At 43.9% G+C, this 11,655-nt stretch overlaps 1 protein-coding gene across 2 annotated transcripts in view; it reads left to right on the top strand.

The window, feature by feature from the left end:
* DOK7 (docking protein 7) overlaps positions 1-11,655 on the top strand; it is a 67,524-nt gene that overhangs the window by 47,305 nt on the left and 8,564 nt on the right. For both annotated transcript variants that reach the window (XM_084859880.1, XM_084859881.1), the window contains 2 exons: positions 9,262-9,333; positions 10,569-10,718. In XM_084859880.1, the coding sequence (XP_084716006.1) occupies positions 9,262-9,333; positions 10,569-10,718 (222 nt within the window). The remainder of the gene's footprint in view (positions 1-9,261; positions 9,334-10,568; positions 10,719-11,655) is intronic.

Here is an 11,655-nt window from a genome sequence, read left to right as displayed (position 1 = left end):
GATAGTCGAAAACCCAATGTGAATCTAACTAAACACAGGTAGGAGCACATGATCAAGTCTACTCTGGTGCGGTGACAGTGAAAAAGCAGTACTACTCTGCCACCGTCATATCCATCCATTGGAGCTTTTCCAAGTGGTTCAAGGTCTTCTCCAACTTGGCCTGAAGAGTGATGTAAAGGAGCCCACAGTAGACTGCTGGGACTTATTTGCTAAGTAGTTTGTAGATAAAGTTGCTCACATCTGCCTCTACTTGGATGTCCTATGTTTGTCAGTTTGGGGCTATGGATATTTCTAATGCATAGTTTCATCCTGTTTTACTGGTTAAACTTTAGTTGTTGCAGCCTGAGGATTGGGTCCTTGCAGTAATCAATGTTTCCTTGCGCAAGGAGGCAGTCCTGGCCACCTAGGAGGGAGTTGTGTAAGACTGGTTCTAAAGAAACACTTCTTGGACCCTGTGGATTGTATCAATTATTAGCAGGTCAAAAGCATCTCCTTCTTAGGCAAGGTGCTTGAGTAGGTAGTTGCTGTGCAACCCCAGACCCTCTTTAATGAAACTGAAATGGGCATCTATAATCAATCCAGGTTCAGGCCTCATTTTAGCACTCAGCCTGCCTTGGTTGTCCTGATTATGTTTGCAGAGAGCAGGACACAGGGAGTGTGACATTGTTAATTCTCCTGCACCTCTCAATGGCTTTTGATACCACTGATCCTTCTGGATAGACTGTCTTGTTTGGGGGCTCGGGGCACTGTGCTCCATTGGTTCCACTCCTACTTGGATTGCTGGTTCCAGAAGGTGGTGCTGGGAGACTTGGCCGCTGTGGCATCTATGATCTGGGGTTTTGCAGAATTCTGTCTTCTACACCTTCTAATGTTTACATGAACTGCAGTCATTCAGTGATTTGGATGGAGTGAGATGCTATCAGTGCACTGATGACACCCAGCTCTACTTCTTTTAAAAACATTTGAATTTTCAGCGTAATAACAACAGGAAGCCTCATGTCCTATATTTCTTCCCCTGCCCCCCCGCCCCGATATAATGAATGATCCATGTAACTCAGTTCTTATTGAACTGTCAAGCATGTGATATCCATCCTTAGGCACTCATGCCCACAGACAGTCAGTCATGCAGACATAGGGGTGGCGGGGAGGGGCCATACTGGGGGTTAAGGGGGAAGAAGTGATGGTGAGGTCCTGGCTAGGAACTACTTCTCCTTTTCATCAGATTCAGGCGAGGGAGTGAAGGTGCATGTCTGGGATCAGTAATGAACTGGATGAGGGCCAGCAAATTGAAGCACAACCCAGACAAGATGGAGGTAATGTTGGTGGTCTGACCAGGGAGGTAGTGTTCAACTTGTTCTGGGTGGGGTTGCACATCTCCTGATGGATCAGATTCACAGTTTGAGGCTACTGATGGATCCAGGATTCTGTGAGAGGCTAAGGGGTATCCAAGGTCTTCAGCATCTTCCAGCAATTAAGGCTGGACTGCCAGCTGCAATCCCTCCTTGACAAAGATAAGCTGGCTGCTATTATCAATGTCTTGGTATATCTGGGGCTGTCTTTGAAGAATTCTCAAAAACACCAGTCAGTCTGAAATACGGCTCTACATTAATACTGTAGAGGAGCTTGTCAGGAGCTCGTCTCATCTGGCTGCTGGCCTATTTCCAGGCACAATTCAAAGTGCTGGTGATTACCTTTAAACCTCTGTGCTGTTTGAGGCCCAGAGAATGCCCAAAGGCCCTGCCTTCTTCTGTGGAGGCCTATCTGAATTTTGCAAACATCATCAGAAACCCTCCTCCAGGTGCCCCTGCTTCCTGAAGTTAGGCAGGTGGTGACATGCGATAGAGCTTTGTCAGCGGTTTAGAAAACAGAGGTAAATGTGGAATACGCTTTATAAAGCAGTTTTAAAAAATCCTGTTTTCAAATTACATTTTAAAGTTAATTTTGATGCTCATCTTATGTGGTACTGACCCTCAAGTACGAACTGCACTATATGCGGAAGCACATGTTGGAAAATGTTGCCTCCTAAAAATGGCAAAAATTACCATAAAGAAGCAAAGGCTTCAAAACTAGTCTTTCTCTCTGGTTTGTCAGGGTTTTGCAGTTTTCATTTTCAGATAAATGCTGTCCCATAAATTGAGGTGATACAGTGTTTTTGATAGAGCTGTACCATCTCTGAAGAGCACCAAATATACCTGCTGTTAGTGAGTTGGCTGGAACTTCTAAGATTACTTTGGGGACGTTCCATCCATTACAGCAGGGTAGGCAAGCTAGTGTCCTCCAGATGTTTTGGACCACAATGTCCAGATTCCATGTTCATTGTCCATGCAGGCTGGGGTTTATGGGAGTTGTAGTCAAAAACATCTGGAGGGTATTACATTACAGCTTCACTCATACCCAAATACATCATTGTGACAAACTGGTATGTCTGCACCTCTACTCTGCAAGATAGGACAGGCTGCAAGACACCTGTTTGTCTGTATTGCTCAGAGGTAGCACCACCATCACTCCTGTGTCTTTTTAATATCCTGCCCACAAGAGCAGACAGGCTTAAGGCTTTTTATATATGATGGGTCCCTTTTTCAGAGCTTTCTCTAAACTCCTTAACAACCTGGTTAGTGTGTTTGCCAAGTGGTCCAACACATAAGTAGGGCCAACTCCAAGTCCAGGCTAGATAAGATACTCAGATCAGCTACAGTTTCCAATTCAATATATTTATTAAAGAATAAAGGAGAGAGAAATTGAGAAATAGTCAGTTGCTTTTAAAAATAAAATGAATCATCAAACTGTTGGAAAATCTGGTGTGACTAACAGCAGAGTTGCCTTATACAAAGAAAGCGCAGTAACACAGCATGAAGTATTAGAAGGAATAAACACAGGCTAGAGTCAGTTTAGAAGAAGTTCAAATCAACTTACTGTTAGTGCTTTTATATACATTATTGAAGAAGGCTATCTAACACTGTTTAACTGCAAGCACCCCCTAAGGCTGGGTGTGTGGGTGTAACTAAACGAAGGCATGAGATATGGTTACTTGCTTTCTTACGGGAGAGAGCACATGTTGCTTGTTGCAGAGGCAAAAAGGAAGGGGAGGGAGTAGGCGAATGGAACCAATCAAGTTACAGGACAACAAGGGGGATGAACAAGACAAGCAGCTAAAGAACAACACATTCTCTATTGCCCCCTAGTGTCTGGAAGCATGCAAAGTTGTCCAGCATTCCCCTTCTCAATTCCGCATCGTCCAGAATCCACGAAGCCTATTTTTTTTTTGCAGACCCTAGTAACTATCGTTGATTAACAGCTTGGTGAATATATTGGCAGTCATGTTTCCCATGGGACAATAGTATAACTCAACAAGCCCCTGCTGTTGTAGATCTTTTATTACATGAAGTTTTAACATCAGTGTGTTTGGCACGTGCACTGTTCTTCTTTGATAGAGTCTTATGCAACTTTAGTCGTCCTCATAAATCCGTATAGGTATGGGCTCATCAACTCCCAAGTCTTCAAGTAGTAGCTTAAGCCATAAGAGCTCTCTGCACGCTTCTGCAGCTGATACATATATTCAGCTTCAGTAGATGAGTGGGTGACCGTGGCCTCTTTGTGGTTTGCTCAACTCACAGTTCCACCCCCATAGAAAAATATACGTCCACTTTTGGATTTGCAGTCCGAAATGTTTTCAGCCCAAACTGCATCTGTGTATCCCACTAGTTTAGGGCTATTGGTGGCTGGCAGTCTCCGTTTTAAGTGTGCAGTGCCTTTCAGATATCTTGCTACCCTTTTGATGCAGTCCAATTTCTTTGTCTGGGTGAGCTAGTTTTCCTGCATAGTGTGGCTATGTCAGACCTAGTGGTTGTGGCTAAGTACAGAATCTTATCTATAGCCGTTGTTTTCTGGTATAGAATCATAGAATAGTAGGGTTGGAAGGGGCTTACAAGGCCATCGAGTCCAACCCCCTGCTCAATGCAGGAATCCAAGTCACAGCAACCCTGACAGATGGCTGTCCAGCCTCGTCTTGAATGCCTCCAGCATGGGAGAGCCCACTACCTCCCTAGGTCATTGGTTCCATTGTCATACTGCTCTAACAGTCAGGAAGTTTTTCCTGATGTTCAGCCGGAATCTGGCTTCCTGTAACTTCAGCCCATTCCATGTCCTGCACTCGGATGACCAAGAAGAGATCCTGGCCTTCCTCTCTGTGACAACCTTTCAAGTACTTGAAGAGTGCTATCATCTCTCCCCGCAGTCTTCTCTTCTCAAGGCTAAACATGCCCAGTTCTTTCAGTCTCTCTTCATAGGGCTTTGTTTCCAGTGCTCCAGTCTATCCAGATCACTTTGAATTTTGTTTCTGTCTTCCAAGGTGTTAGCTATCCTGCCCAATTCTGTGTCATCTGCAAATTTGATCAGCATTCCCTGCACCTCCTCCTCCAAGTCATCAGTACAAATGTTGAAGAGCACTGGGCCCAGGACTGAGCCCTGCGGTACCCCACTCGTTACCTCTCCCCAGTTTGAGAAGAGCCCATTGAGAAGCACTCTTTGAGTCTGATTCTGTAGCCAACTGTGGATCCACCAGATCGTTGTTTCATCTAGCTCACTTTGAACTAGTTTGCTCATCAGGATATCATGGGGTACTTTGTCGAAAGCTTTGCTGAAGTCGAGGTATATTATGTCTACAGCATTCCCACAATCCACAAGGTAGGTTACTTGATCCAAAAATGAGAGCAGATTCGCCTGGCAGGATTTGTTCTTGACAAATCCATGTTGGCTTCAAGTCATCACTGCATTGTTTTCAAGGTGCTTCCAGATGGATTGCTTTATCATCTGCTCCAGAATGTTCCCAGGGATTGATGTCAGACTGACTGTTTCCTCCTTTTTACCCTTTTTGAAGATAGGGTCAACATTAGCCCTCCTCCAGTCATCTCGCACTTCACCCATCCTCCATGATTGCTCAAAGAGAATTGACAGTGGTTTTGAGAGCCCTTCTGCCAGTTCCTTTATTACTCTAGGCCGCAGTTCATCTGGCCTGGAGATTTGAACTCATTCAACGTAATTAGGTGTTCCTTGACCATATGCCTATCGATCTCAAGCTGCAATCCTGCCCCTTCAGCCTGTACTTCGCCTTTGCCAGGGGGGTCATAGACTCTTTTGTGAGACGACTGAGCCAAAGTAGGAATTGAGCACCTCTGCCTTTTCTTTGTCATCTGTTATCATTTTGCCATCCTTATTTAATAGCTGAACCACCATTTCTTTCCTCTATCTTTTACTATGCACGTAGCTGAAGAAAGCTTTTTTGTTGCTTTTAGCATCCCTCGCTAACCTCAGCTCTTTCTTAGCTTGAGCCTTCCTGACACCATCCCTGCAATCCTGTGCTACCTGCCTGTACTCTTCCTTTATTGCTTGGCCTTCTTTCAACTTCCTATATGTGTCCTTTTTTGTTTTCAGGTCATCTCTAAGCTTTTTGTGAAGCCACATTAGCTTCTTCTGTTGTCTTCCACCTTTTCTTCTTGTTGGAATTGTTTGGAATTGTGCCTTTCCTTTTTTAAAGTAGTGGCTCACGGGGTTCCTTTTCTTTATGGAAACCTGTTTCCATCAGTGTAAGCACTGGATTAGGATCTGGCAATGACAGCCTTGCGAGGTAGATGAGTTGTTTGGCTGGAACCCCTTTGTTGAACTGAGATGAGCATCTGAGATTTGGTTCAGGAGTATCATCTCCTTCCACAGCAACCTCTGACTTTTCTGTTTCATCTGCTGGCTCTCTGGGAGCTTCCGCTTGTACTTCCTCATCTGGTTGTATTTAGGTGATAGCTGCATCTCTGGGTGTCAGGCAATACTCCTTAGTTGACAGTCTATTTTGTAATAGACATAGCTGTAGTGTTTCTCCCCAATCTGTTGGGGAGTTCTATGTCTAGCAGCATACACCTCACCATGTCCATTACTGAGCAATTCTTCCTTTCTGCAACCTCATTTTGCTCTGGGGTATATGCAACTGTGCGTCTATGCTCTATTTATTGCTCTCTCAAATATGCCTGTATGTGATGTGATACATACTAACCACCATTGTCACTTTGGATAGCTTGAGGCTTCCTGTTGAACTTGTTGGTCACTTTGGCAACATACTCTTTCAGCATATGTGCAATTTGGGACTTCTCTGTTAGCAGGTAGGTCACACAGTACCTTGAAAAATCATCTATAAAAGAAAGTAAGTATCTGTTCCTTCCAGCTGAGGCTGGCTGAATGGGACCACCCAGATCAGTATGAATCAGCTGAAGATGCTTGCTTTGACTTTGCTTGGGGATTGGTGGCCTGGTTGCCTTTCATTTTATGCATGTACACATTTATGATCATTATGATCATAATATCAGCGTTTCTTACCAAGTCCTTCCTGTTCAGCTCCAGAATGGCACTTATATCACAATGTGCAAACTGCCTGTGCCACAATGTGGAGCAATCCTTTGTTGTACATGGTTTGGCAGCATTAGCCTTTGCTTCCTGGTAGTGTAGTTCAAAGACTCCATCCTTCTTGAAGCCTTTGGCATATAGATGACCTTCAAAAGAAACTGTACAGCCTTTCTTGTTAAAGTGTATTGTATCTCAAACCCTTTTCTTGTCAGTGTGGATACATTCAGCAGATTTGTCTTTAGTTCCAGAATGAACTGTACTTCCTCTGCTGTGATACCATTGCACACATTCTCAGTCTTGCATCTTATGGCTATCTTTCCTTTACCCTTAATGGCATCTGGATTTCCATCAGCTAAATGCATGCTCCTGTTTGCATCTGGGTTTAGTTCATGGAATAAATTGGCATCAGAGAATATGTACAAAGACACCCCACTGTCAATCAGCCATTTAACTTTGGTATTTCTTGTTTGGGTTACATTAAAAGTTCAGTGACCTTTACTTTTATGCTGATTATAATCCTTTTGGCTCTGTGCCTCCTTGGAGGAGTTAAAATTGATCTGGCACTCCCTTTGGAGGTGGCCCTTTTTGTTGGGGTGGCTCCTTTCTTTGTGTCTGCTTGCTTTGCCTTGGTTGGCTTTCAAAATGCCCACCTTTGGGCTTGTTTTTGATGATCATGTAATTTGAGCCACTCTGTGTTTCAGTTTCCTCATCCTTTTGACGTCATGCTTCTCCCATTATGGAGCGTAGTAAATCACTTAACGTTCTTTCTTTTGCATTAAATGTTGAAGTGAATGTGGAGTAGCTTCATGGAAGGGAGCTCAGAAATTAGCTGATCATTTAATATTTGCTCCAATGTGGCTAACTGAATATACTAGTATATTTAGTAGACTTGCAAAATGCTTATCAGCATTCCCTCCTTCCTTTAATAGTCTTCTAAATGATAACATTTGTTCCTGGGTCTCATCTTCTGCATATAATTTCTGCAACACCTTAAACTTATCTGCAGCCTTCCCCCCACCCCTTTATATGTACAGTCTGATCACTTGATAAGCATTGTATTAATATATTTCTTGCCTTTATGGTTTTGGAGTCTTAGTGGCTTCTTCTCTTGTCCCAGGTCGCTCTTTATCCAGTGCTTCATCCACTGGAGTTGTGTCTCATCCACCTCGAGTTGGTTTCTCGGTCTGAAGCACCTACCTGATAGTTCTCTGCATTTAGTTTGGGAATCACTATTTGCTTGCTTTCAGCCATGGTTCCATTTAAAAAAAAAAAATCTCAAATTCTTGTTTTACTGTGTGTGTGTGTGGCTTCAGCCATTCAGCTCACCACACATTCAGTGGCCCTGTTCAGATGCACATGGGGGGAGGGTGGTTAGGGTAACTATGGAGGGGAGTGGGTTAGCGAAGCCACGGCACGCATACCCATCACAAGACTGGGAACCATGTGGAGCTTCATGGTTCCTGTAACCACTGTCTCCGTAGTTACAGTAACCATCCTTCCGCCAGCACCACCAGTGATCCCAGCGGCCCACACACCGCAAAAACATGCATGCCAGCTGCACCATCCGTTGCAATGCGCCAGCAACCATAGAGAAAGTCTGCGCCAGGTAGAGTGTTGCTGGAAGTAGTGGACACTCTAGGTGGCTGTCTCTATGGTCGCGGTCTGTAAACCACCCGGAGCCCATTTTAACCACCAGGGAGCACAACACACGTAACGGTAAGCCAGCCTGGGCCCCTTAACTTTGCTTCAGGGGGGTGGTTAGCTGGGGTGGTTTCGGAACCACAGTTAGATTTTTCTCCCCCCACACAACATACTAAGCCACCATGGTTATCACAAAATCCCTAACCGGATTCCTAATCATGGCTTCCGCATTACATGTGAACAGGGCCACTCTCTAGTTCTTTAAGGAAGGAACAACTGCTTTCTGGGCCCATAACCCATGTTGGAAAGTCTGGTGTGGCTTACAGCAGAGTTGTACAGTGCTTACTGTAGTAGTACTTTTATACACATCGTCGTTGAACTACAAGCGTGTGAGTGTAAGTAAGCAAAGGCATGTGATATGGTTACTTGCTTCCCTCAGGGAGAGAGCTCATGTTGCATGTTGCAGAGGCAAAGAGGAAAGGGAAGGGTTAGGAGAGGGGAACCAATCAAGTTACAGAACAACAAGGGAGATGAACAAGACAAGCAGCTGTTGATACAACACATTCTCTATCGCCCCCTTGTGTCTGGAGCCTGCAGAGTTGTTCCTGTTATCCAACACAAACTAGCTTGCTAAACCTTGCTTATCAGGATCCTAAGAGTATCTCACTCTTAGCAGGGAGGGATGAGGCCCGCACCTGAGACTCCCTGGCATAGCTAGGCTGATGTTGCCTTTTTGTTTCCACTCGAAGACAAAACCTTAAAGAGCCCAAGTATAGGGAAATATAGGTTAGGGAAGCATAGGCTAGGGAATTCCCACGGAGGAAAAATCAAACTGAGCAGTAAGTAGTCTAGGAGGACCTGGTGATTTCTACTGTACTTCTTTTACATAGGCTGAGTTGTGGGGGAGGGGGAGGTGAAGCTGACCTGTTCTGTGTTCAAGAATCTTTCCAGAAAGAGGTGGGGGGCAGAATTTGGTTCACAAGCATCATCAATTAATTTGTATGAAAGCTTTGAAAACTACTCAAGGAGTGGTAATATTTTTCCCCAGGTTCTTCTGGATGCTTCCTAGAAGATCTTCAAATTTATTGACACGAGCAAAATTTAAACAGTTTAGATTTGATTTTTAAATCATTTGGAAAGAGCCTGAAAGAATCTAAACATATGTTTTGTTATCACTGACCAAATTATTGTTTAAAATTGGATCAGGTATGTAGAAATGTCTGTGTATTCTAGGCCCTAAAGGAAGCTATGAATTGATGATGTCAGCTACAGAACCTGGATCTCTCCTTGATCCTGAAGAAGTCGGTGAGTTAACAGACTTGCAGCAGAGTTCACAGAGCAGTGGTAATTTCACCGATTATTTTATGCATAGACCCAATTCAAAGTGTGTGTGTGGGGGGCGGGGGGATGCTCCAAGTGAGACTTTTGACTGATTCAGGGATATGGAAAGGGCCCAAAGAAGCACTTCCCTGAGTTAAATTTTGAATATTTCCTAAGCGTACCATACATTAAGGACTGAAAGAACTGGGCTTGTTTAGCCTTGAGAAGAGAAGGCTGACGGGAGATATGATAGCACTCTTCAAGCACTTGAAAGGTTGCCACAAAGAGGAAGGCCAGGATCTCTTCTCGATCATCCTAGAGTGCAGGATGCGGAATAATAGGCTCAAGTTACAGGAAGCCAGATTCCAGCTGAACATCAGGAAAAACATCCTGACTGTTAGAGCAATACGACAATGGAACCAATTACCTAGGGAGGTGGTGGGCTCTCCCACACTGGAGGCATTCAAGACAAGGCTGGACAGCCATCTGTCAGGGATGCTTTGACTTGGATTCCTGCATTGAGCCAGGGATTGGACTCGATGGTCTTGTAGGTCCCTTCCAACCCCACTATTCTATGATTCTGTGATTAGACCTTTCCCTTCCTTCATGCTCATTTCTGAGCATGCATATGAAGATCTTCCTTCTTTGTGGAGAATGTTTTCATTCACAAGTTGTTCCACTGTCCCTTACTAGTTTTGAGAAGTCATGCCTGTGTTATAGTTCCTGAATCTTCTCAGGCCAAACTAGATGTGATGTTAAAATGCATCTTTGCATTTCACCTGCAAGTTAAATTCCCCGTCCACACCTGCTGCAATGCAATCCCAAGAATTATCCCCAGCCCCACTGGTGTCATTTACATGTTTGACAATTTGAGCCATTTTTGATTCTAGTTTGGCCTTCAGTTACTGGAGAGCAGGGGGACTTTTAAAAACGCAGTGTTCCCTTCACAGTGTGGTAGATTTGAGAGCAGTATGCATTCTGATGTGCATATGGAGCTCTTTTATGCTCATGCTGACACATTCATTAGTTGAAGGAAAAGAGCCACATCACAAAGGTGAAATGTGCTTTCTCTGTTGTAATGAGTGGAGCAGCCGTTTTAGGAATTCCCATCTTGTCTCAATCTCAAGAAAAAGTTTCCCACCCCAGTTTTATTTTTTCACTTCTTCAGGGGCATCTGGTTAAGTTTTCGCCTTTTAATAGCCTATTCCTTTTCTTGGCAGGAGCAGTAGGTTATTCTGCAGACCTCTCTGTGTCTGATCGATTGCGCAGTGAGATGGCAACCTATGTTAATATTCCTACCAGCCCCACATCAAAGAAACAGCTTCATTACATGGAGCTGGAACTTCAGGAACCCAGTACAAGCATAAGAGGTAGGGATCTTTGAGAGGGTCCAAAGCATGTCGCTGTTATTTTTTAATAACCTTTGTAGTCTCATGTTCTGGGCTGCTCCAAGGATGAAATAGGTATGTAGGAAAATATAGGCAGCTGCATTGAAGTGGGGCCACAACCAAACATGGACAGAGTTATGGATGTGCCTCTTAACTTCATTCAGTTTGCAATAAAAAAAATTCTCCTTCTCCAACTTGAGCAAGGTTCCCTCCATCAGCATTTTAGTTGGGGAACAGAGCAGAGTGGAGTAAATAATATCAATAACCTGGAGTGGGGCCAGTCAGGGGCATCACCTGGGAAGGGTCTGGAGGCCTGGACTGAGAGGCCTGGCTGTCCACACTTGGCCTACAGGCTGGAGATTCCACACTCCAGTTCTCTTAGCATTCTTTGAATGTGTCAACAAACATGTAAATAAGGGTGATTCAGGTAGGTGCTGTATATTTGGACTTGCAAAAAAGCTTTTAACACAGTCCCTCACCAACAACTCCTAAGAAAACTTAGAAGTAATGGGATAAAAGGACAGGTCCTCTTATGGCTCAGTAATTGGTTAAAAACAAAAACCAGAAGCTAGGAATTAATGGTCAATTCCGTGTAAGGATTGATAGGACAGGGGTTGAAAATAAAACTGCTGGTATTGTAATGTTATTAGAGAAATCTATAGGTTGGCCAACTTGGAACACTACTTACAGTTCTGGTCAACACATTTAAAAAATGTATTGTAGAACTGGAGTGAAGAAAAGAGCAACCAAAATAATCATGGGGCTTCTGCTTTTCTGTGCGGAAAGAGTACAGAAAAAGACAATTTAAGGGAGGACATGATCCAGGTTTATAAAATTATGCATATTGAGAAAGTGGAAGGTTTTCTCCCTCATAATAATAGGAGCATCCAATGAAACTGACTGGCAGGAAATTCAGGAC

Source organism: Heloderma suspectum, chromosome 5 (assembly GCF_057233095.1).
Source record: "Heloderma suspectum isolate Gila_16-S chromosome 5, 16-S_ref, whole genome shotgun sequence".
Taxonomy (NCBI): Eukaryota; Metazoa; Chordata; class Lepidosauria; order Squamata; family Helodermatidae; genus Heloderma; species Heloderma suspectum.
Note: the sequence above shows the minus strand (reverse complement) of the source record. Positions and strands in the feature narration are given on the sequence as shown.